General features: G+C 45.0%; 1 protein-coding gene across 5 annotated transcripts in view; it reads right to left on the bottom strand.

Moving 5' to 3' along the window:
- Positions 1-25,991, bottom strand: part of PPFIA3 (PTPRF interacting protein alpha 3) — a 160,906-nt gene that overhangs the window by 80,218 nt on the left and 54,697 nt on the right. For all 5 annotated transcript variants that reach the window (XM_056544649.1, XM_056544654.1, XM_056544652.1 and 2 more), the window contains exons 4-10: positions 16,309-16,473; positions 9,114-9,188; positions 8,942-9,022; positions 6,409-6,630; positions 6,134-6,280; positions 4,104-4,238; positions 766-849 (exon numbers count right to left, since the gene is read on the bottom strand). In XM_056544649.1, coding sequence (XP_056400624.1) covers positions 766-849; positions 4,104-4,238; positions 6,134-6,280; positions 6,409-6,630; positions 8,942-9,022; positions 9,114-9,188; positions 16,309-16,473 — 909 coding nt within the window. The remainder of the gene's footprint in view (positions 1-765; positions 850-4,103; positions 4,239-6,133; positions 6,281-6,408; positions 6,631-8,941; positions 9,023-9,113; positions 9,189-16,308; positions 16,474-25,991) is intronic.

Here is a 25,991-nt window from a genome sequence, read left to right as displayed (position 1 = left end):
TCGTATCGCAGCGCCACCGTTAGTGAACAGGAGAGTGAACAGGATTGATCACGGCATCTATGGGGTTAATGTTGCCGAGAATGGCGCAATCGCGGCTCCAGCAGATCGTTAGGACGTATGCATACGTCCCAGCATGGGAAGGTGTCGGGTGCTGGGACCTATGCATATGTCCTATAGCAGGAAGGTGTTAAGGGGGTACTCCGCCCCTAGACATCTTATCCCCTTTCCAAAGGATAGGGGATAAGATGTCTGATCGCGGGGGTCCCGCCGGTGGGGACCCCTGCGATCTCGGCTGCGGAACTTCGCTCCATGCAGAATGACTGGGGTAGCAGAGGCTTGTGACATCACAGCCACGTCTCACCCCACTTGTGGTATCACAGCCATGACATCCGTCACGCCCCCTCCCATAGACTTGCATTGAGGGGGCAAGGCTTTGACATCACGAGTGGGCGTGACAGTGATGTCACGAGCCTCCAGTGCTGCGCCTGACGCTCTAAACGAACGCCAGGTGCAGCAGTGAGATCGTGGGGGTCCCCAGCGGTGGGAACCCCGTGATCAGACATCTTATCCCCTATCCTTTGGATAGGGGATAAGATGTCTAGGGGTGGAGTACCCCTTTAACTTCCTAATAATAAACTTGCCAATTGTATAGACACTTGAATAAGTAGAGACTGAGTTCACTGTGAAATATCAGTCCACGAGATTCAAATATTTATGGACAAGGGGGGAAAAAAAAGTCAACTATTGTCGTCCGCCACCACCTACCCTTTGTAGCTCCTGGTTCTTCTCCTCCAGCTGGGCTTCAAGTTGACGGAGCCTTTCTTCGAAATTCCCATGTCTCTCCTCTGCCTGGATACACAAAGATGTTAAGAAGAAAAATACATAGCAACTAAAAGCAATGTTACTTAACAAAATTATAACAGTTTTCCAACATATTCGTAAATCAATTAATTCCCCATAAATGACTCCTTACCGCAAAACACAGCTCTAAAGTCTTAGCCACTAGGTGTCTCCCTTTCCTTCAATCTGCTGTTTGTTAGGGAAAACCTGTCAGTAGTAACAGCTAGATCAGGAAAGAACACAGGGAGGGCAGGGCTTAGCATGTGCTTTGTGCAGGAGAGAGAGGGGGAGCCTGAGAAAGCCCAAGCCAAGCCGAACCCCACTCCTTCTGAAAGGTAAATCAAAGCTTTTCTCTCATCTTTCACCACCCATAAAGTTCTAGGCATCTGTCCCTTGTGTAAATACCAGTGAACCTACTGCTCTTCATCGTATATAGTATAGTCACTGCTACATAGACAACACTAGGTGCAACATGTGTGCAACTGCTGTACATATGTAACTACTGTGGAAACGCAGAAGCTCAATAAATAGGGGCAAAAGAGACAATGCAATCCCAGTCTGTCATGGCATGCTGGGATCTGTAGTTTTGCAACAGCTGGCTTGGGGATGTCTGGTCTTAGAAGAACCCAATAGTATTCCAATGTACCAGATTTTCTGTCAATAATGCATTTTCCAGCTCTATAGCTGTTGCAAAACTACAACTCCTATCATGTTGGGACAACTGATGACAGTGCAAAGCATACGCTGTACAAGCCAATGACATTTGGGTCACCTGACCAAAACGGTATCGGCACTTCAAAAATGTGTGCCTTTTGACCCTGATCCTATCATGACCCAGCAGCCTCTTGCGGGGGGTTGTAGTTGCAGGTTGCTGCAGTTGCAGGTTGCAACAGATACAGAGCCACAGGCTGGGGACACATTGCACAGTACTTAAAGGGGTACTCCGGTGAAAACCTTTTTTCTTTTAAATCAACTGGTGGCAGAAAGTTAAACATATTTGTAAATTACTTCTATTAAAAAATCTTAATCCTTCCAGTACTTATTAGCTGTTGAATGCTACAGAGGAAATTCCTTTCTTTTTGGAACACTGATGACATCACGAGCACAGTTCTCTCTGCTGACATCTCTGTCCATTTTAGCAACCATGCATAGCAGATGTATGCTAAGGGGGGCATGGTGGCTCAGTGGTTAGCACTGCTGTCTTGCAGTGCTAGGGACTTGGGTTCAAATCCCACTAAGGTCAACAATAAATAAAGCGTTATTGTTATTATATTAACGTCAGCAGAGAGAACTGTGCTCGTGATGTCATCAGAGAGCATTCCAAAAAGAAAAGAATTTCCTCTGTAGTATTCAGTAGCTAATAAGTACAGGAAGGATTACGATTTTTTTAATAGAAGTCATTTACAAATATGTTTAACTTTCTGCCACCAGTTGATTTAAAAGAAAAAAGGTTTTCACCGGAGTACCCCTTTAATGGTGCTCCTTTTTTTCCTGCACAGTAGCAATCCCTGTCACCAAGCTGTATATGCAGGGCTCAAGTCCTGCAAGAACGCGTGGGAACTGAGTTCCTGAGCTTTTTCCACAGCAGGAACACCGTTCCTATTAGCATGAGTTCTGCTGGACCAGCCCCTGAGTGGAAATCTTGGGTGAGTTCCTGCACTTTTTTTTCCCCCAGGACTTGACTCCTGGCTGTATATAACTGCATCCGACTCCATTAAGTTGAAAGTGAACGTGTGGCCGGGGGCTGCTGTGTATGGGAAAAATGAGCAATGCTACCATACAGATAAGAATGATCTAGCATGTTGGGTTTTAGTCCTTTGTTCCCCTTCAAGCAACCTAATGTGTGTGGCCCAAGAACGTATTCTAAACTCCAGAGAAGTAGTAGGGATAGTCTATCTTTAAATCTCTTACATAACGATGAGATGTACAAAAATAGTGTCCCTCGGCCTGCATATATTGTCCCTGATAGAGCTCTTCGAGACATAAAAAAGCAATATTGAGCCACAAGCTAGAATTATATATTCCCATAGAACCCCTATAACCTGCAGCACCACTGTGTCAGTCATTTTGTTTGTACAGATCCTTTCTTTCAGCAATACTACTTGAAGCTTAGTTTTTCACCTGATACTATTGTGACCCTTTCATAGCCTTAAAGGGGTACTCAGCCGCTAGACATCTTATCCCTTATCCAGCCGCGGGACCCCACGATCTCCCTGCTGCACCCGGCGTTTGTTTAGAACGTCAGGTACAGTGCTGGAGGCTCGTGACGACACGGTCACGCCCCACTTGTGACTTCATGACCACGCCCCCTCAATGCAAGTCTATGGGCGTGGGCATGACGCCCCACTTGTGACACTTCGGCCACGCCCCCTCAATGCAAGTCTATGGGAGAGGGTGTGACGCCCCGCTTGTGCCGTCAAAGCCACTCCCCCTCAATGCAAGTCTATGGGAGGGGGCGTGACGGCCGTCACGCCCCCTCCCATAGACTTGCATTGAGGGGGCGTGGCTGTGACATCATGAGTGGGGCGTCATGCCCTCTCCCATAGACTTGCATTGAGTGGGCGTGGCTGTGACATCATGAGCAGGGCTTGACATCACGAGCATCCGGCGCTGCACCCGACACTCTAAACGAACGCCGGGTGCAGCAGGGAGATCACGGGGGTCCCCAGCAGCGGGACCCCAGCGATCAGACATCTTATCCCCTATCCTTTGGATAGGGGATAAGATGTCTAGCGGTGGAGTACCCCCTTTAAAATGCAATTGCGTAAAAAATTTCACCAAAAGAATGGAGCCCATATCATGCCATCTTGTGAGCAGAAGGAATCAACGATATGGTTATAGGGTATGCAGAGGCTGCAGTTACCCCTGATGATACTTGGGGTTCAAAGGTTGCTTTTTCACACAGGATATCAGCAGGGAGAAAATAGTACCTGCAGAAAGAGCTGCTACCTTACTACACAAATGAATATTAATGTATATACACAAAGTCAATTCCCACAATGACGTGCTGGTTAGAGGGATAGAGGTTGCAGGGGCCATGATTCTTAAGCTAACGCAACAAACCTGCAGCCAAACATTTGTCACATGAACAGGAATGTGTCATTGCTGCCAATGTTCTAATTCCTCCACAATCCTGAATTCTTATTCTGAAAGAGAATGCAGGCATCTACCACAAGGTAGAGGAGTGAATAAGAAAGCTGTGTGGCCCCCTCGTCGCTCCCCCCGCTGTGTGCTCTGATTAGGCAGCATGTAAGTCGAGATACCTTGCTGAGAGCTGCCACTCGCTGCGCCAGCTGAGCCTCAATCTCCGGTAAAGTCTCCGCCTTCTGAAGGGTCTGTTGCAATTTCTGCTTGGCGTCTTCCAGCCACTCCTGCAGCTGCCGGTTCTTCTCTTCACTCTGCAGACGGGAGTGACAAGTCAGCAAAGCTAAAGGTGAATGGTCAATAACTAGCAAGGCAAGGATGTGGGACTGTCAGCCCCATAAATCTACACTGCTTGGAAGAGACCCCATGCAATCATTTGTAATCTACCATGCCTGTAATTTCCCTTTCAGTGAGCAGGCAGATCAATAGCACAGTGAAGACTCATGATGGAAAGGTCAAAATCTCCGGCCAGTGACCTGGAACCCTGAATTTAATCTAAGGTCACAGCCCAACGCAGTCATCATAAAGTCCACTGACCGTCTACATTAGTAGCGGACAACCTATGGCCTTCCAAACTACCTCTCGCGGTTCTTGCCTGGCAGATAAAGAAGAAGCATAATGGGAGAGATAGGTCAGTGGTGGATGGGGAACAAATGTGCGACTACATAATACAAGGAGACTATTAGACGCAATGGTCTCACAGGACAGGTATGCTGACTATGCATCTCTACCAAACTGTCCTCTACTCTGCCATAGTAATAGAATCCTCTAGATACATAACATTGTACACAGAAAACACTCACTAGAGTAATGATTCCAAATGATCACAAACTTTATTAGAAAATATTGCACCAACAATCATATGAGAAATATTAAGGCAGGAATAGCCATAAAAAATGCGGGGACATCTGACACAATTTATATGTAAATAATGTATCACAAATAAGCAAAGGAATCACATATAGTCAGTATTGCCACTATTGTGCAAATACCAATAACCCCAAATCTATCTAGGTGCTTCTATGCTATTCGGCACTATACATAAAAGGGTTGACAGGTAGTTATGATAAGGATGACCATTATGATTTTGATTACTGATCAATATATATATATATATATATATATATATATATATATATACAGCAACATGTCTATATATATATATATATATATATATTTAAAATAGAGATATATAAGCTAATATACTGCAGAAAAACATTATTTTCCTCATGAGATATATCAGCTTGCTATTTGCTTGGGACCAAGAAGATGAAGACCTTGGAACGAAGCCAAAAGAAGCAAGATAAGAAGAGGCTGAGAGTTGCAAGACAAAATATTTGAAGATATATAGACTGTGTAGAAGGACAGAGAAATCTGGAATTTTCCGGTAGAAGAGGGAGAGGGCAGTATAAGTGAACTATGGCCAAGAGAGAAATGAGTGCTTAAATATGCTACTATATACAGACGCAACACTCAAAAAACCAATCAAAATATAACATGATGATTTTGACGTGATAACTTGCCTCCCCTTTTTGTCAAATGTAAAAACTTCCGTATAATAAACAGAACTCCTTGGGGCAGCTCCTTAGCCAGTATGCTGAGAAGGAGATATATACCAACATTTTGTCTGGTGTTTATTTCTTGTGTCGACAGTCAGCAGTATAAAGCGGCAGTCACGCACATTTTAAGGCCTAATCAGCAGCCATCTTTGACAGTTATGACAATCTCCTATTGCTGTAACATATTATAATGGTCTTACCCACGTGGGACTGTATCAGTATGCCTCCGCAACCCCTACAGCTGTTTCGGCTCCTTCCTCAGGGGGCTCGCATTTTTTATGGGTATTCCTTACTTAACATTTTTTATATGATTGTTGGTGCAATATTTTGGAATAAAGTTTGTAACAGTTTGGAATCATTATTCTAGTGAGTGTTTTCTGTGTACAATAATACAAGGAATATAATGATTGACACATAGGTCCTCTACGTTGCTGCTACATTGCTATAAAAAGATAACTGTACCTATGGGGCATAAAAGTAGAAGTAGTGGGTCAAGAGGGGAGTCCATGGTGACTTGTAGATCAATAGGGAAATTATAATGATAATGGATTATTGATAATTTGAGTATTCTGACCTGGGCCACACTTTACCTGTCTGTAGAGAGAATCTTTACTGGCAAGTTCATTCTCTAACTTGTCATTGACATCATGGAGTGAAGTGGCTTCTCTCTGTGCACTCAGGTAGCGTTTCTCTAAGGTCGTAATCCGTTCTTCCATATCTTCCCTTTGTGCCAGAGCCTGACGATACAAACAGTTAAAAGTTTGAAAGACAACAGTGTATGGATAGATGTTTCTAGTATGAAGAAATGTTGGAGAACGGAGACATCATGAGTTGGGGCATATAAGTCTGAACGTCATCTTCTCACCTCTTTGAGGTCCCGTTGCAGTTTGGCGCTGACCTCCTCGGATTTGATAAGATCTTTTTGTGCAGTGTTTAACTCCTCCTCCAGTTCGGCCATCTGGCGGCACATCACGGTCAAGCGTTCCTTCAGTTGACACAGCTCTAACCTTTGTTTCTCCAACATCTCTTCCAGCTCAGTTTCCCGCCCCGCTCTAAGTTCATGGTGAGTGGAGCCATTTAAGATGGTCTGAAATGATAATAGCTAAAATGTTTAGATGCATTATTTCTAGGGGGTGTAAATATAGTTTTGGGATATCCAGTTACAAAACTGAACAAGGATGGTACAGATAAAAATAAGGAGCTTAGCCCACAATGGACAAGGTGCAGAAAGTGAAGTCATGGTTCCTCGTAAACCTACTCAACTAAATACATGGTTGCTTTATATCGGAGTATTATAACTAGAAGATCAGCCTGTTAAAAGATAACTGCCCCTCCCCCCCCCCCCCACACACACCAGGAATCAGTAGGTCACTTTAAAGGGGTAATCCGCTGCTCAGCGTTTGGAACAAACTGTTCCAAACGCTGGAGCCGGCAGCTTGTGAGGTCATAGCCCGCACCCTCATGATTTCACGCCCCGCCCCCTCAATGCAAGTCTATGGGAGGGGGCGTGACTGCTGTCACGCCCCCTCCCATAGACTTGCATTGAGGGGGCGGGGCGTGACATCATGAGGGGTGGGGCTATGTAGTCATGAGCTCCCGGTTCCAGCATTTCGAACAGTTTGTTCCAAACGCTGAGCAGCGGAGTACCCCTTTAAAGTGACCTACTGATTCCTGGTGTGTGTGTAAGCGGTTCTGGGTTTGGGGGGGGGGGGCAGTTATCTTTTAGCAGCGGAGTACCCCTTTAAAGTGACCTATGAGGGGGCGGGGCTATGACGTCACGAGCTCTCGGCGCCGGCTCCAGCGTTCGGAACTGTTTGTTCCAAACGCTGAGCAGCGGAGTACCCCTTTAATGCTGAAATTACTGCTCGTCAGCTGGTACATCTGGGGGAAGCTGCTAGCAACCACATGTATCCTATGGTCATGTTGGTCCATCTATCCAGTGGTCTTATATTGAGATAGCCCTCTATTCTGTCCACATATCCTAATGTGGCTTGCGGAATGGGGTTGTCCAGACGGGGCAAGTCAATAACCATGAACTGAATGGTTTTCACCAAACCTCAAATTCCAAAAAGTTATATTCTTAAACTGGGAGCTACTGTATCTTATCAGTCCCTATGACTGTTTGTTACATGGAGGAAATTGTAATTCCCTATACATTTCTTTTATTTTAATCAAAATAAGAATGGAACATACCCGTATTTTTCACCGTATAAGACGCACTTTTTCTTCCCCAAAACTGGGGGGAAAAAGTCGGTGCGTCTTATCCGGCGAATACACCCCTATCGCGGCGGTCCCTGCAGCCATCAACGGCTGGGACCCGCGGCAAATACAGGACATCACCGATCGTGGTGATGCCCTGTATTAACCCTTCAGACACGGCGATCAAAGCTGACCGCCACGTCTGAAGAGAAAGTGACACTAACCTGGCTGTTCAGTCGGGCTGTTCAGGACCACCGCGATTTCACCGCGGCGGTCCCGAACAGCCCGACTGAATAGCCGGGTTAGTGCTTACAGGACACCGGGAGGGACCTTACCTGCCTCCTCAGTGTCTTCTCCGTTCAGGGATCCCCTGTATGCCGGCGCTCTCCTTCCTCGTCATCACGTTGTCGCGTACGTGCGTCGACGTGCGTAACGACGTGATGGCGGCGATGGAGAGCGAGGATACCCGGCCGGCAGCAGAGACGTTCCGGAGCGACGGGGACACGGCAACAGCGATGGAGCGACATCCAGGGCAGCGGTGACGGGTCCGGAGCGGCAGGGACACGAGAGTATTACCTCCTATGCAGTGGTCTTCAATCTGCAGACCTCCCGATGTTGCAAAACTACAATTCCCAGCATGCCCGGACAGCCAACGGCTGTCCGGGCATGCTAGGAGTTGTAGTTTTGCAACATCTGGAGGTCCACAGGTTGAAGACCACTATTGGGTTCAAAATCTTTATTTTTTTAAATTTTGCCCCTAAAAATTGGGTGCGTCTCATACGCCGGTGCGTCCTATAGGACGAAAAATACGGTAGTTTCTTTTTCTCACAAAAGCCACTGATTTGTTACTCAGAGAAAGAAATGGCAGCCACGTTTTTCTTTCTTTACCATTATTTGAGTGTAGTCTGTAGAACCGGTAATAGGGTAAGGCTCTGCACAAGTCAATTCTGCATCCGGTGTTTCAGCTAGTGACTCAGAGGCTGAAATTGGGCCCAGCCACGGACATATGGACTATCCAGCATAGTTGCCCTTTGGCGTGGCTACACCGGATCAAAAATAAAAAAGACTCTGCATGCAACATTGCCAAAATGCAATTATGCCAAATTGGGACATATGTGAACCCGGCCTAAGCAGGTGTTATAAAGCAAAATCTCATTTTTTTCTAATAAAACAATAAAATATGACTATGGAATCCTTACAGAACTCTGAGAGTCTCCATCTTTACTGCCATCGTCGATTCCTGACCTCCTCCTTGCAAGCTGTTCTCGTAACGAAAGAGACTGGAAGAAGAGGATGAGACGCAGACATTACAGCTTTCTCCTACACGCTACACCGTGATTCTGAGATGACTAACAAATTCAGGATGCTTACCTCCTGACTGGACATTTCTAGTTCTTCCTCAAGCACCGCCACCCTTTCGAGGGCCACACGGAGGCGCTCTCGAACCTATTGCATAAAAAAAGATCAACAATTAAAAGCGAAGTTCTTAAAAGAGTCAAATGGGGGGGAGGCTCAAGCAAAATGTCAGTGGAAAAGGCCTGGTTTGCATGTTTTTCCTTATTGCACTAAAGTTTAATCTGGGCCACATTATCTAGAGAACAAAAGTTGCAATTCCCCAGAGGTCTCCAGCACGCAGGTGAATCCAGTACTCCCTGCCCTGTTAAAGGGGTACACCAGTGGAAAACCTTTTTTTATTATTAACTGGTGCCATAAAGTTAAACAAATTTGTAAATTACTTCTATTTAAAAATCTTAATCCTTCCAGTACTTATTAGCTGCTGTATTCTCCAGAGGAAGTTGTATTTCTTTCTGTCTGACCACAGTGTTCTCTGCTGACACCTCTGTCCATGTCAGGAACTGTCCAGAGCAGAAGAGGTTCGCTATGGAAATTTGCTTGTACACTGGACAGTTCCTGACATGGACAGAGGTGTCAGCAGAGAGCACTGTGGTCAGACTGAAAAGAATTCCAGAAAGAAATACAACTTTCTCTGTTGTATACAGAGGCTGATAAGTACTGGAAGGATTAAGATTTTTAAATTGAAGTCATTTACAAATCTTTTTAACTTTCTGGCAACAGTTGATTTAAAAAAAATATTTTCCACCAGTGTACCCCTTCAACCTATCCTTTGTTTGGAGACCTATGGGGTCTCCAAAGTGGCCCTGACTCTCATGTGCTGTAAATGGCACCTGCTCCATTCATTTCTACGGGAGTACCGGAGATGCCCAAGTGCTGCACTATGGTATTTTTATGAAATGCATCTACTAAAGAGGAGACCCCAACCTAATTTTTGCCCAGGGGCCCTTACCAATTGTGATTCTTAACTTATCAAAACACAATAAGAAAGAAAAATGGTAAGGTAAGTATGTCCTGTTATATAATTGCATGCAGTATTATCTAATAGTGGTTATGGCATATAGGGGTTCTCCACTACTAGTCAGAGATGTCCCTGGGCATTAAGAAGGTCACAATATGTCATCTGCTAGGACCTTCAGCAATAAGCTGTGATCTAGGAGGAAACCTGGCAGTAAGTGTTTAATTTCCCTGCAGCGCCACCACAGGGGAAATAAGGCATTACACAGTGCCTATTTAAAGGGGTACTCTGGTGGAAAACTTTTTTTTTTTAATCAACCGGTGCCAGAAAGTTAAACAGATTTGTAAATTACTTCTATTAAAAAATCTTAATCCTTCCAGTACTTATTAGCTGCTGAATACTACGGAGGAAATTATTTTCTTTTTGGAACACTGACGTCACAAGCACAGTGCTCTTTGCCGACACCTCTGTCCATTTTAGAAACTGTCCCGAGCAGCATATGTTTGTCATGGGGATTTTCTCCTACTCTGGACAGTTCTTAAAATGGACAGAGATGTCAGCAGAGAGCACTGTGCTCGTGATGTTAGCTCTGTGTTCCAAAAAGAAAAGAATTTCCTCTGTAGTATTAAGCAGCTAATAAGTACTGGAAGGAATAAGATTTTTTTATCGAAGTAATTTACAAATCTGTTTAACTTTTTCTGGGACCAGTAGATATAAAAAAAAAAAAAAGTTTTCCCCGGAGTATCCCTTTAAGTCAATGTAATGTATATATGTTGCAGGACAGGTCAGGTCCTCCAGGTTGAGACACACTCTTTGTAACTGCTCAGAACAAGGATAACTACAACAGGAAAGGGCAGCAAGGAGAATTCAATCTGTGATCTTCTCACCCTAATCTGGCTATAAGCAGGAGCAAATTGATTGAACAAAATTAATTAGGAAATTGTCTTTTTGGCAATTCTTTCACATTCAATGTACAGCCCCTTGGCAACCAAAGTTTCTTCCGATTTAATACAACAGCTCAAAAACATGAATTGACTTTATAAACAGGCTTAAAGGGGTACTCCGGTGCTCTAGCGTTCTGAACATTTTGTTCAGAACGCTCGGAGCCGGAGATCGTGATGTCCCAACCACACCCCCTCCATTCATGTCTATGGGAAGGGGCGTGTCGTCCGACACGCCCCTTCCCATAGACATGAATGGAGGGGGTGTGGCGTGACATCACGAGGGGGCGGTGCCGTGACATCACGAGCACGACCACTGCTGTGGGAGATCACGGGGGCCCCAGAAGTTTCTGGGCCCCCCGCGATCAGACATCTTATCCCCTATCCTTTGGATAGGGGATAAGATGTCTAGCAGTGGAGTACCCCTTTAAAAAAAAAAAAATCCGCCAGATTAGTAACATAACGTGCTGATAAATTAAAACATCTTCTTACCCAGTTGCTGAAAAATCCTACATTGGTACTCACACACAGCGGAGATAGGCATTTTGTGCCCAAAGCCAATATTCATGAAAACTAGCAGTATACCTGAGGCTCTGAGCCAATAGTCATGACAATGAAGCCTTATGCTTGACTAGTGGGAACCTGTGCTATCTGTGAAGCGACTGAGAGATGTCGCCAGTTACATATGAATTGATAGGCTGTTCCATGTAGAGGTGTAAAATACTAATGGAGTTTCTTAGTCCCATGCCTCTGGGTGCTTGCAGCGAGGTAGGCAGTAAACAACAAAGGACGCTGTTGTGTACTCATCTATATAATGCCAACTAAAACGCAACATATTCCACTGCAGAACTGGAAAGACCGGACTGTGGGATAAAGTGCAATATGTCCAATATGCCTCTCATTGTAATCTGTAACACCATTTCCTAAAAGGTGCTGCCTCATCGGGTATCTGGGACCCTACAAACCTTTGTCATTAAAGGGGTTTTCCAGGAAAAAAATATTATTTTTTTTTATATATATCAACTGGCTCTAGAAAGTTAAACAGATTTGTAAATTACTTCTGTTAAAAAATCTTAATCCTTCCAATAATTATCAGCTGCTGAAGTTGAGTTGTTTTTTTCTGTCTGGCAACAGTGCTCTCTGCTGACATCTCTGCTTGTCTCGGGAACTGCACAGAGTAGAAGAGGTTTGCTATGGGGATTTGCTTCTACTCTGGACAGTTCCCAAGACAGGTGTCATCAGAGAGCACTTAGACAGAAAAGAACAACTCAACTTCAGCAGCTCATAAGTACTGAAAGGATTAAGATTTTTTTTATAGAAGAAATTTACAAATCTGTTTAACTTTCTGGAGCCAGTTGATTGAGTTTTTTCCTGGATAACCCCTTTAACAGCAAGCACCATAAGGCAAAGCTTTAACAGGACGGTCTTATTTAGGTAAAAAATGTGGTCTGTCTTGCTAGGCACCTGAAATTAGGGATCGACCGCTATCGTTTTTTTAGGGCCGATACCGATAATCGGTGGAGGTTAGGGCCGATAGCCGATAACTTATACCGATATTTCGGTATAAGTTATCGGCTATTTATCCCCCCTCGACACCGCTGCAGAACACTGATTTAAAGCGGGCGCTTTAAATCAATGCACTGCAGTGGCTTTTGCGGTGCCATAGGCCACCGCCGCCACCACCCGCTTCTCTCCCCCTACCTGTCAGGGTGGTCCGGGCCATCCATCCTTCCTTCCTGTAGTGTCCGGCGGCATTCCGGGTGGAGAGTGAACCGGTTCGGGCTGTCCTTCTCCGGGGGTCATCTTCTCCACTCCGGGCAGGCTCTGGCCTAGTACGCTGCATAGACGCCGCTGCGCAGTGACGCCCATGCGCAGCGACGCACCTGACGTCACGGCGTAGCGGCGTCTATGCAGCGTACTAGGCCGAAGCCTGCCCGGAGTGGAGAAGATGACCCCCGGAGAAGGACAGCCTGGACCGGTTCACCCTCCACCCGGAATGCCACCGGACACTACAGGAAGGAAGGATGGATGGCCCGGACCAGCCCCATTACGGGTAAGTTTAATTTTTTTTATCGGAGGGTGGGGGAGGGGCCCGACCGGTATAGCGGTATGGGCAAAAATCCATACCGGTATACCGCCCAGCACTACGGTGGGGGGTGCGACGCGGTGCGGTGGGGGCGGTGCGGGGGGCATTATCGGCTTATAGGCAAGGTAATTGCCGATACCGATAACGCCCAAAATCGTGATTACTGGCCGATAATATCGGCCATACCGATGATCGGTCGATCCCTACCTGAAATGCTGTGAGTTAAAAGGGGATCGAGGGGGTGTTACCTCGATTTTTTTTCCTGATTAACCTGTTCAGGACGCAGGGCATATGCATACGCCCTGCATCCCGAGTCCTTAAGGACGTAGGGCGTATGGATACGCCCGTGGGAATTCCGGTCCCCGCCGCTAGCCGGTTGGGGACCGGACCAGGATGCCTGCTGAAATCATTCGGCAGGCATCCCGGCATATCGCCGAGGGGGGTCCCCCCCCATGTCGGCGATCACAGGAAATCGCATGTCTGAATTTTCTGCTATTCCGGGCTGATCGGGTCTCTGGTGACCCGATCGCCCGGAAAATAGGGATGATCGGAGCTGTCAGTGACAGCCCCAATCATCCTAAGGTATAGGAGCAAGGTTGCAGTGCTGCAACCTCCTCCTATCCCCTGCCATTAGTCAGCACTGAGTACTGACCAATGGCAGTTGAAGACGGGGGGTTGCCATGGAAACCCCCCACTCTGCCCACCCTTGGATGTCGGGCAGAACGGGGGAAGAAGATGGCGGCCGGTACCTGCAAAGAAGATGCCGTGGGGACCGACGATCGTCGGTGACATCAACGTAGATCAGCGGCGCAGGTAGGGAGGCGACGGCGTGGAGCATCAAGGGAGGTGGCAGTAAAGCGATATTTACTCCTGCTTCCTAGTGGTTGCCAAACTGCTTGTAGTTTTGCAACACCTGGAGGGTCACAGTTTAGAGACCACTATTACAGTGGTGCCCAAACGGTAGCCCTCCAGATGTTGCAAAACTACAACTCTCAGCATGCCTAGACTGCCCAGGCACCAGGCATGCTGGGAGCTGTAGTTCTGTAACATCTGTCCTTTCAGATTTTGCAATTTTCATGAACATTTTGAAAATTGCTGCTATACTTTGAAGCCCTCTAAAGTTTTCAAAAAGTTAAAATATGTCCATTTTATGATGCCAACATAAAGAAGCCATATTGTATTTGTGAAGAAATGTAAAATTTATTTGGAATATCCATTTTCCTTACAAGCAGAGAGTTTCAAAGTTAGAAAAATGCAAAATTTTCAAAATTTTCATGAAATTTGGGGATTTTTCACCAAGAAAGGATGCAAGTAACGACAAAAATTTAAGGCTAAAATAAAGTTGAATATGTCACAAAAAACAGTATCAGAATAATCGGTAAAAGCATCTTAGAGTTATTAATGCATAAAGTGACAGTAGTCAGAATTGCAAAAAAGGGCTGCGTCCTTAAGGTGAAAATGAGCTGCGTCCTTAAGGGGTTAAATTCAGATACAAAAAAACATATTCTTTTTATTTAATCTATTTAATCTATTTCTATTGTTTTATGATAATTCTTTTATTCAAATTTTTTGCACATTATTATGGGAGCTGCCATCTTGCCTGAGCTGATTTACAGAAAGCCCCATGGACATTAGGCAACAATAGACAAAAGTTGTCCCATAGATATGAATAGGAAAGATTTCTGGGCATGCTCCGTGAACTTTTCAGAAGTCATTCTACAGGGAGGGGGAGACTTATCTGTAAGCAACAGCTATTGTGTGTACCTCTGTTATCTATACACTGGTGTCACCTTTTACTGTATTCGTCTATACTGATCAGGAGGGCACTGCTGGGAAATAATCAGTACAAAAAAGGGCCCAACTGTTGGTATTCTGAGAATTAGTGGGGAACATTGCCAAGTTAGTGCTTTTTGACTGTTTATTCCTGTTCAGAGGCCCACTGGCTTCCTGCTGCAGCACAGCTTTAGTAAATAGGGCAGCACATTAGTTCCCAGCCACCCTTTTATTCACAGAATAACTTGTCAAAGCAGTAGTCACCCAGGTTCTTTTGGAGGTCATTATTTTTAAAGGTATGTGGTGTGGGGGGAATTGGAGAAGGTTAAGGGCACATGGGAAATATGTAGAATAGAACCATGGCCTCACCTTTATAAGCTATAAAAAATAAACTTCAGTTCAAATGGTATAATGTCATTGATACATATGGGATTAGATCACATCTGTGATTTTGGACATCATTGATTTCCATGTCATACTAAATTTGTCCTGGACCTTCCATGCGTAGTCTCATAGATATTCCCCGGAAGAAAACAACTGATCTTCAGGGGTGGGACTTCTTCCTCAGAAGGAGTTGTCCAAATGTGACATCCCTATTGGAGGTCTGATTGCCTGTTTATGATCTAATCACATGTATTTATGATAAAATAATGTCTGATGGCGGAGTTCCCCTTTAGGCATTTGCAAAGTCAGAGGTAAAAAAAGGAGGGGCGCTCCCCGGGGGATGATGGGAGGAGGAACGTGGAAGACCAACTCACCCCTTCGTCTTGGGTTTCGTCGTGGTCCGCCAGGAGATTCAAGCAGAGCAAAACAAAAACCCTCTGCGAGGGAGTAGATGAGTGGGATGTGTGCAGCGTGCGGCTCGCATTCCTCTTTTTTCTGTATCCCCAAAGGTACGGAAATATGAATGCGAAGTAGTAGAATGGAAAAAAAGGGGGGGGGGGGGTGGAATCTTTAGTGGAGCGCTTCTGCTGGTGATGAACAAGACTCAACAGCCATGGTTGCACAGGACAAAAGGTTTATTGAAATAGAATAGATAGGACAACGCGTTTCGGCACTAACAAGCACCTTCCTCAGGTCCACAGGGATCAAGTTAGTGTGTCCTGTCTGTGTATGCTGTGCAGCGGTGGCGTCGCCACTGCTGCACAGCATACACAGACAGGACACACTAATTTGATAACTGTGGACCTGAGGAAGGCACTTGTTAGCACCGAAACGTGTTGTCCTATCTATTCTATTTCAATAAACCTTTTGTCCTGTGCAACCGTGGCTGTTAAGTCTTGTTCATCACCAGCAGAAGCGCTCCACTAAAGATCCCCCCCCTTTTTTTTCCTTTCTACTACTTTAGGCCTTTGGTAGTTGGACTCTTTATGGAGGTACCATAGTTTATATTAAAATGACTGCAGCCTAAGATACCAACATCAGTCAATATCCTGAGACAGTGGACACCGTTACCTTTTCATCGAGAGCCTTGTGATGCTCAAATAAAGACTTTAGAGCTTTCAGCACTTCGACCTCACTAGAGACACCGGCGGGGGACTGCGCCTGCCTCTTCACCACAGTCATCCTCAGCGAGCGCTCGTGCCGGGACACCAAGCATTCCAAGTGCTCCAACAGCAGCTGAATGGACGGAGAAAGTAAGAGTTAGATGCGGATTAAAGCAAAGCAGAACTAGAAAAATCCATTGCTGGTGTCCTGAGGAGAGCTAAATAATGGCAGCCGGATCTATACCGCAATATCATACTGTGGAGATTTTCTAATATCTAGTAATCATTCCGTGGCAGAAGCCTGGCGCTGCAATAACAGATTCTAAAGAGTGAACAGTCTGTTCTGTTCTTATTTGTACTCGAAGAAAATATAATCTCAGTAGACCAAACACTTTTTTATTAACCTCCTGCATGTCTGATATCAAAGACTAACAACTTCCCAGTGCACCGAGGGATTATAGTTAATAGCTTCCTGTGGACTGCGCCACGAGGGACTGCGAACAAAAACGACAATATTAACATGAAGCTACTTTAGCAACCCCCGCAGGTGCTGCTGCCACCCAGGTCACTGGCGTTTTCCAACATTGAACTTTATGATTTCCTAGGTTACTATTTTATTTGTTTAGTGAATTCCAACACATTTTCTTTTCGAATAGGCCAAGGCTCTAAGGCAATAATCTGTTTAAAAGGCACTGTCATTTTATGAAAAACTTTTTATATTTTGTAGTACTACTGATAAGATTACTTTTTTTTTTAAATATACATTTATCTAAAAAAAATGTCAATTTTACAAAAAAAAAAATCAAAAATGAAAATAGCCGCCACTAGGGGTCATCTATCTTTATGCAAACAGACTGCTCTGTATTTTGCAGCCTACTGGATACCGGCCGTAAAGTGTGTTGGTATCCAGTATAGGAAATCACCATTGCACACTAGAGCCTTCAGCTGTTCCTAAACTACAACTCTCATGAGTTGTACTTTTGCAACAGCTGGGGTACAATTTTTGTAAAACAGTTTTTAGAGCTGTGTATTCTCCAGCTGTGTGCCTCCAGCACTTGCAAAACTACAGACAAAAGGATGAGTGGGCATGCTGGGAGTTGTAGTTTTGCAACAGCTAAAGGCAACACTGCTCGGACACAGTGCTTTACAAACACTGCAGCTCCAGCTTTTGTTAAACTACCACTCCCAGCAAGCTTGAACAGCCAAAGCTTTCGCTGACTCCTGAGTGACAAAGAAGCTGATCAGACATTTAGGATTCTGTGAAAGCTGAATGACACACATGGTGAGAGCTATGTTGATTAGGGTCCAGCTTTACTAGGAACAGATAGAAAATATATGCATAAAAACTACTGTGCAGTGATTTGCAGACTGCCAGGCTGCTCCCGGACTCAGAGCAGATGAGTCATCACAGTGAGGGAGAGAGATGGACACACCCCCTCCACAAAGGGACATAACAAAGCTAGTGAGCAAGACATAAATGCTATTGTCCAAGACACATAAAAATATATGTACATGATCAGGATTAGTACTGAGTAACATATCACTTTTAACAGGTACGCTTTAAAGGGGTACTTCGGTGGTCAACAAGTTTTTCCGTTTTTGACTTACCCTATTTGTTTTGTTTCATTTCTATTCTTGTTGTTTAGCCTACTCTATTTCCGTTCTTTGTTGTCTTTTTATCCCATACTTTGTTTTCCTCTCTTTGCCTCTATTTCCTGTTTCTTGCTGTGCTGAAAACTACAAATTCCAGCATGCCACATGCCTTGCTGGTTTGGGGCGGCTCATTTTTTTGTTTGTTTGTTTGTTCCGCACTTTACCCATCTCCCCCATAGAGATCATTCCCAGTATGAGATTTATTCCCCTGCAGTCCATACATCCCCAGCCCGTGCACCTTCTCATCCTCCCCTTCAGATAACACTTATCTTCTCTGTGAGGTCCTTCTCCTGTGCAGACCTGTGTCCTTAGAATACAGAGCAGGGGGGAGGGAAGGGGAGGAGCTGTGTACTCAGCTGGATGAGATGAGGGGGCGTGGCTTATTCCTCTCATGCAGACAGAGAGAAAAAAAAAAGCTGTGACATCTTGTCCACAACAGACTCAGAACTGTGGACAACAGTAAAAGAAAACCCTCGGAACTACAGAACTTCCTGCCCAACAAACAGGTAAGAAAAAGACATACATGCTGCCAAAACATATAACACATGTATATAGCAAAAAAACTAAACTTACAAAGAAGATGCAATATAGTCAAAAAAATTAACTACCGGAGTACCCCTTTAAGTTATAGGACATGTATATAAGGTAGAGTATAACACAAAATACTATAAAATGAGTTCCTATGGGGTGACCAGACCCTCATCAGCTCTCATCAAGAAGAAAGGAAGATGTCTCTCTAATGCCACCTACTGGAGGTAGCTTCCCTATAAGTCAATGTCCGACCCATTAAAGGGGTACTCCACTGGCCAGCATTCGGAACATTTAGTTTTGAACACTGTGGGCGCGCTGCAGGGGTCAGCCACGCCCCCTCGTCACAACCCACCCCCTCAATGCAAGTGACCCCGCCCCCTCAATGCAATAGACTTGCATTGACGGGTGGGGCGTGACGTCTCGAGGGGGTGTTGCCGACCCCCGCAGTGCACGCACAGCATTCGGAACTAAATGTTCTGAACACTGGCCAGTGGAGTACACCTTTTAAGGAGTATTCTCATCTAGATACTAATGACAAATTCACCTCTGTGACCCACACCCATCTTGAGTTCAGGGGTTCTCCAGTCCTTCTGACCTGCTCGCAGTGGCCGGAAATCCAAAAACGACCAAGGCAGCAGTTTTACGCAGTCTGTGTAATTCCCATTGATGTCAACAGGAGTTGTGCAAAAAGCCCATTAAAGGGGCTGAAAATGATCTTATCCCCCTATCCCCAATAAAGAGTGGAAAAGTATTCTACATTGAGTAACATTTCACAATATGTAAGACCATACTTCTATTTGGAGGTAAATGAACTGTATAGTCCTCTGTTTTTGGCCATTTTAGAATGGGAAGAGGACGACTGTAGAGTTTTTTTCACTAAAACTACCGACAGTACAATAGTCCAATAGCAATACTGTAACCAATTACTGAATGCTTTTACTGCAAATGACCAAAATCCCTGTCAAATGATTGCCATTTCGGTCAATTGTGGCAAAAACGCATGCAGTAATTAGTTGTGGTGCCACTAATTAGCCGCAACATGTAAACTCAGCTTTACATGGCTCAATCATCATACAGGCCGAGCTGCCCAAACTACTGCTGGAACATTTGTGCAGCCCTTTTATTTCCTCATAGTCGGACGGACGTCCCTGCTTGTATGTGATAATGTGGGGTCAATAATACTTTTTAATACCTACACAAAAGATACAGTATTTTCCCGTTTTCTGGCTGGTTGTCTGCTCTTTTACATTATTATTATTATTATTAGAAATAATCAACTCTGCCAGTCAATAACCGGCCAGGTCTATAGACCCTACTGGATCCAAAGCCTATCATGCCCACCACACCAGCCCGCTATCTACATCCTCGGTGCTGCCTGATCGCAGGGTGTAATCTCCCTGACTTGTTCTCTGATAAGTCTTCACTGAAGTAATTTCACAGTGAAAACACACAACGCTCCTACATTTTGCCCGTGGCACGCTGTCATCCACATTTACTGTGACAGGCACTTCCTACATGTCCTCGGCTTTGATGCGACACTATTCCATGCCATGAAGACGCACCGTGAAGTGTGTTTATTTATAGCGACTTTCCAACCTAACAGAAAAGAGGACAGCCTATATCATATGGGTGGTTAACTCTTTACACCGCTGTCAGAGACGTATGCCAATCACAGCCACCAAACTGCTCGACATCTCTCATTGCCCCCAAAATAGAATCTTCCGGCCCATGTTTATAGCTGCCCATTTCTCTCTTTAATTGATAGGAGGTAGCAGGCATCCGGCAAAAACGGGGACATTGCTGGTACCAGTGGTTACTGAGGCCAAACGCACGCTTCCTCCAGTCGTGTCAGGTTGTTCGGCTTCTTGCACAGCATGAGAGCTGACAGAATTAATGGCGTGACCCTGCTGGTGTGATTGTTTAGCCAGAAGCGGCGGCTTTGCATAATTCTATGACTGCCGGTAAATGTGATGTTACTTTGCAAAGGGATCTGAAAGGTAGGAAGTGTAACCTGCTGGGGGTAGCTGCTGTTCACAAGGGGAATTGTCCTAGAAATGTTATATACAGAAAAAAAAAATTGAGTAAAAAATGAGCAATTATCTCAATTCGCAGGTGACCCATCCCCCTCTAGCTTCAAGCTTATCTTGAGGCAGAGATGCTGTGCTAGGCCTCTTAAAGGAGAACTACGGTATTGAAAAATGTAAGGATAGGGGATAAGTATTCAGATCGCGGGGGGTCCGACCGCTGGGGCCCCCAGCGATCTCCCGTACAGGGCCCCAGCTCACTGGTTAGAGAGGGCATGTTGACCAACGCACGAAGAAGCGGCCGACACGCCCCCTCCATACACTGCTATGGGAGAGCCGGAAATTGCCGAAGGCATCGCTTCGGCTCTCCCATGGCAGTAAATGGAGGGCGCGTGTAAGCCGCCACCTCGTGCGGTGGTCGACACGCGCTCTCTATGCAGAGAGCCGTGCCCCCGTACAGGAGATCGTGGGGGGCCCCAGCGGTCGGACCCCCCCCGCGATCTGAAACTTATCCCCTATCCTTAGGATAGGGGATAAAATGTTCAATCCCGTAGTTCTCCTTTAAAGTGCCACTATTCAAACAATGTTAATTGGTAATTCTGGAGATTACATTTATTTTTATTTTTTTATAAATTGACTATTTGGGTGCTATAAAAAAAACAAAAAAAAACAACCATACTCACCTGCCCCGCTCCACCGCTGCTATTCTGTTGTCTCTGCAAGAACTGTCAGAGCAGGCAACTCCTGCAGAACAGCATCAGATAGGTGCAGGTGTGAGTATGGTTGATTATTTTGTTTTTAAAGCACCCTAAGCCAAAAGTAAAAAAAATTGGGATTACCAGAATAATCACTTAAAACCCAAGGTTGCGCATTTTACAATACTAGAGGGTGGTTTGGACTCCTTGTACTTGCCAAAGCAATAGGTTCAATTTGTTCCTGAATTTTATTAAAGTTTTTTTTTATTACATTTTCTTTGGTTTGACTTAGCTTCTGTACTTTGAGGATCAAGTCAGATCAACTTTGAAACATTTGATATGTGCATAATTTTTGAATGTGTATATTAAATGAACTTAAAGGTGCATGTTTGCTCTTAAAACTAATATGGTGCTGGTACGCGTAAAATGAATAAATAAAATCAATACTTACACAGCCCAGGTCCCTTGCAGCTCTTGTTCAGCTTCATCCAGTTCCCAATCTGGTGTCTTCTTTCTGCTTCGAAAACACGCACTCAGTGCAGGACCTGCTGGCTCAGCAATCACTGGCTGTAGTGGTGTCACCTCTCTACCAGTGATTGACTGGGTAGGTCCTACACAGAGTGCTCATCTTGGAAGCAGAAGATCAGGGTAATGGACAGGGCTGAACGAGAGCTGCGGAGTACTGGCAGGGGACCAGGACTAGGCAAGTATGTTTTTTTTACTATTTTTCATGGCCCCAGCACAAGAACACTTCTTTAAATGTTAAATGTTTCAAACAACTTTACACCATTTATTACCCTATGTGGTTCCATACAAATTTTTAAGCCACTTAATTCACCAAAAATGACACCTTACAACAGAAAAACAGATTTAAAGTGTTGACCACTTGGTGTCTCACTTCTCTGCAACCTGCTGATTACTGCCTATTCAGCTTAATCTGTTTATAGCAACACAGACCCCAAGATGGAACACAGGAATTGGGGGTGGGGCTTAGCTACTGCAATTTGTAGGAGAGGGGGAGAGCATGGGCTGTGTACCTGCAATCTGTAAGGTTGTCTCCATCCCCCAGAAGATCTGCACTGTAAGGTAAATCAAGTTTTTCCTTTAATCTAAGCAGCAGTTCAGTGCTTAGTGCAACCCCTTCCCTGCAATGCTGTTACTTTTTTTTCCTTTTTTGCTCACCTAGCACCTTGCAATGCCAATGCATCAGTAATCAGAATATGCATCCCAACAGCAATCATTAAGCTGGCCAGAAAGATTTCCCTTTCGGAGAAGAGATGGCATAATGCTTGGATATACACTGCTCAAAAAAATAAAGGGAACATAATACATCCTAGATCTAAATGAATGAACTAATTGTATTTACATAGTTGAATGTGCTGACAACAAAATCCCACAAAAATTATCAATGGAAATCAAATTTATCAACCCATGAAGGTCTGGATATGGAGTCACACTCAAAATAAAATGGAAAACCCCACTACAGGCTGATCCAACTTTGATGTAATGTCCTCAAAACAAGTCAAAATGAGGCTCAGTAGTGTGTGTGGCCTCTACGGGCCCGTATGACCTCCCTACAACGCCTGGGCATTCTCCTGATGAGGTGGCGGATGGTCTCCTGAGGGATGTCCTCCCAGACCTGGACAAAAGCATCCGCCAACTCCTGGACAGTCTATGGTGCAACAGGACAGTCTATGGTGCCTGGTCCAGGCAGTGGAAGAGAGGTGGTTGTGAGGATGAGAATGTGCTGACATAGTGAGGAGACGTCTGGGCGTCACATTCTACAGAGAGAAGTTTTAGCTGGATCAAGTCCTGGCGCCGTTATAACAACTACTAGTGAGAAGCCAATCGGGCCATCTACAATAAGGACTTCAGGCTTACAGACCACCATCATTCCAAGTTGGTCCGACCAAGGGACTCCGCTTGACAGCGCTGCAGTCCCCCCAAACGGTGCCCACCACTGAGTGCTGCGCTCTTAGGAGTTGGCCGAGACTCCAGCAGCACGATCCCGGACTGAGGCAAGGCACCGGGCATAAGACGCTATACAGCCGGCCCCCAGGACTACACTGAAGGGAGATCCGTGACACCCCGGAGTGGTGAGCATTGTATGGAATTTATTGCAAACTGGCTCTTTTGATGTATGGCATACGCAGAGATGCTTAAAGATTGATTTCAAGTGACTGTTCACTGTTCACAAAGTGCCACATTGTATCACTGTGTCGGTGGGATCTAGTTGCCAATGTTTGGACAGATACAGTACCACCGCATCAATTGACTAACTGGTATCTGTAGCGGCTACATTGTATCTGGTTTATATTGAAGATCTCTGGGAACAAGAGCATTTGAATGAACATTTGTACTGTGCTGTTCCTCAGGATCAGTAGATCGCCTTATTGATATCACAGGCTCAAATCGCATATTAATTTTATAGTTGTTATTATTTTTAGTTTTTTATATTGGGATTATCATATATTATATTTTATTGTGTATTTAATTAATTAGGGAAGTACAAGGGCCCTGTACATCCCTATTTAGTCTATTCTATATTAATAAATACTAATTATTTTAAACCAGATATCTTTGACCCTTGAGCCCCATTTATTTTTACATATTTGTAAATTACTTCTATTAAAAAATCTTAATCCTTCCTGCACTTATTAGCTACTGAATACTACAGAGGAAATTCTTTTCTTTTTGGAATGCTCTCTGATGACATCACGAGCACAGTTCTCTCTCTTGACGTTATTATAATAATAATAACGCTTTATTTATTGTTGTCCTTAGTGGGATTTGAACCCAAGTCCCCAGCACTGCAAGGCAGCAGTGCTAACCACTGAGCCACCATGCTGCCCTTAGCATACCTCTGCTATGCATGGTTGCTAAAATGGACAGAGATGTCAGCAGAGAGCACTGTGTTCGTGATGTCATCAGTGTTCCAAAAAGAAAGGAATTTCCTCTGTAGCATTCAGCAGCTAATAAGTACTGGAAGGATTAAGATTTTTTAATAGAAGTAATTTACAAATATGCTTAACTTTCTGCCACCAGTTGATTTAAAAGAAAAAAGGTTTTCACCGGAGTACCCCTTTAAAAGCTGAAAAGAAAGCCACAGTGCAGCATTGCCATTGGGTGCGAGTTTTTTATCATGTACACGTACCCTTAATTTTCTCTGCACAGCACCACTATGTGGCAGAGGCATCGTTGTGCTGGGAAATTTTTTTGTTTTTATAACATGGCCCCTTTAAATTTGAGACTAAATGAAAGGACCTCTGGTTGCCTCGTCATTACCGCGGGGGTCTCCGTACAAGTTCTCCCCCTGATCTGGACTCTTTTGTATGGCTTGCGCTGAATGACAAAATGATGATCTGAGAGGAACATGTGAAGGTATTGCAGCTATTTGGCATTCCTCATCTATCGTCCTGGGATCAGACTCTTCAGACAAAACATAAAAAAAGATATCAGCTCATCTTCAGCTTTTCAACTAAAGCCTCAAGGGCGAATATGCCCCAAACAGCTCAAGCGAAGAAGAGAAAGGAATCTCAATATAAGGGCTCCTTACATAATCCCTTGTGTTATGCTATGAACACCCACTCAAGTGCTCAAATAAGGGTGTCACCCTCTCCGCTGACATACCTGACAATTATATAGGCATGCTTGTTTTTTATGGGCCGGGTGGACAAAATAATGTAAGATCCAGGAGTTAGGAACATATTAGTCCACCCGTGATGTTAAAGCCTACCTTGTTACACCTTGTAAAGATCTGAGGCATCGTCAACCCAGAGGGTAATGCTGGCCCTAAATCACGACTGACACATTTATCTGGGCGGAGAGGGCTGCAGCGTTCTACTATTGATTGAACATTAAAGTTTAAAAAAATATAATAAATTCAGCGTATTCCGCAAATTTAAAGGGGTATTCCGGCTTTATACATCTTATCCCCTATCCAAAGGATAGGGGATAAGATGTACGATCGCAGGGGTCCCGCCGATGGGGACCCCCGCGATCTCAGTGCAGCCCCCGGCATTCTGTGCCAGGTGCTGCCTCCGAGACGGGGACATGACGTCACGGCCATGCCCCCTCCATTCATGTCTATGGGAGGGGGCATGACTGACGTCACGCCCCCTCCCATAGACACGAATGGAGGGGGCATGGCCGTGACGTCATGTCCCCGTCTCGGAGGCAGCGCCCGGCACAGAATGCCGGAGGCTGCACCGAGATCGAGGGGGTCCCCCTATCTTTTGGATAGAGCATAAGATGTATAAAGCCTGAATACCCCTTTAATGGGGCACTAAACCTGACAGCTGAAGCTTGGAAGCACCATAAAATGAGTCGCTAATATTCAAGCTTAAGTAAACGTTTTGCGATATGTTAAAAAGAAAAGACCATGGCCTGATACCGGCTGATAACAGGGAACAACAAATGGCATTTAGGTTCCCAGCAAATACAGGTAAGAAACTTTAGACATGAACCTCTGCCCTATCCGGAATAGAGTAATTGTCACGATTCGGCAAGCTGGAGGTGGATCCTCTGTGCCAGAGAGGGATTGGCGTGGACTGTGTCGGTGGACCGGTTCTAAGTTGCTACTGGTATTCACCAGAGCCCGCCGCAGCGGCGGTAGCAACCAGGTCGTATCCACCGGCAACGGCTCAACCTCTCTGACTGCTGAGATAAGCGCGGTACAAGGGAGTAGACAAGAGCAGGGTCGGACGTAGCAGAAGGTCAGGGCAGGCAACAAGGATCGTAGTCAGGGG

The sequence above is a fragment of the Hyla sarda genome, chromosome 10, assembly GCF_029499605.1.
Source record: "Hyla sarda isolate aHylSar1 chromosome 10, aHylSar1.hap1, whole genome shotgun sequence".
In the NCBI taxonomy this organism is placed as follows: domain Eukaryota; kingdom Metazoa; phylum Chordata; class Amphibia; order Anura; family Hylidae; genus Hyla; species Hyla sarda.
Note: the sequence above shows the minus strand (reverse complement) of the source record. Positions and strands in the feature narration are given on the sequence as shown.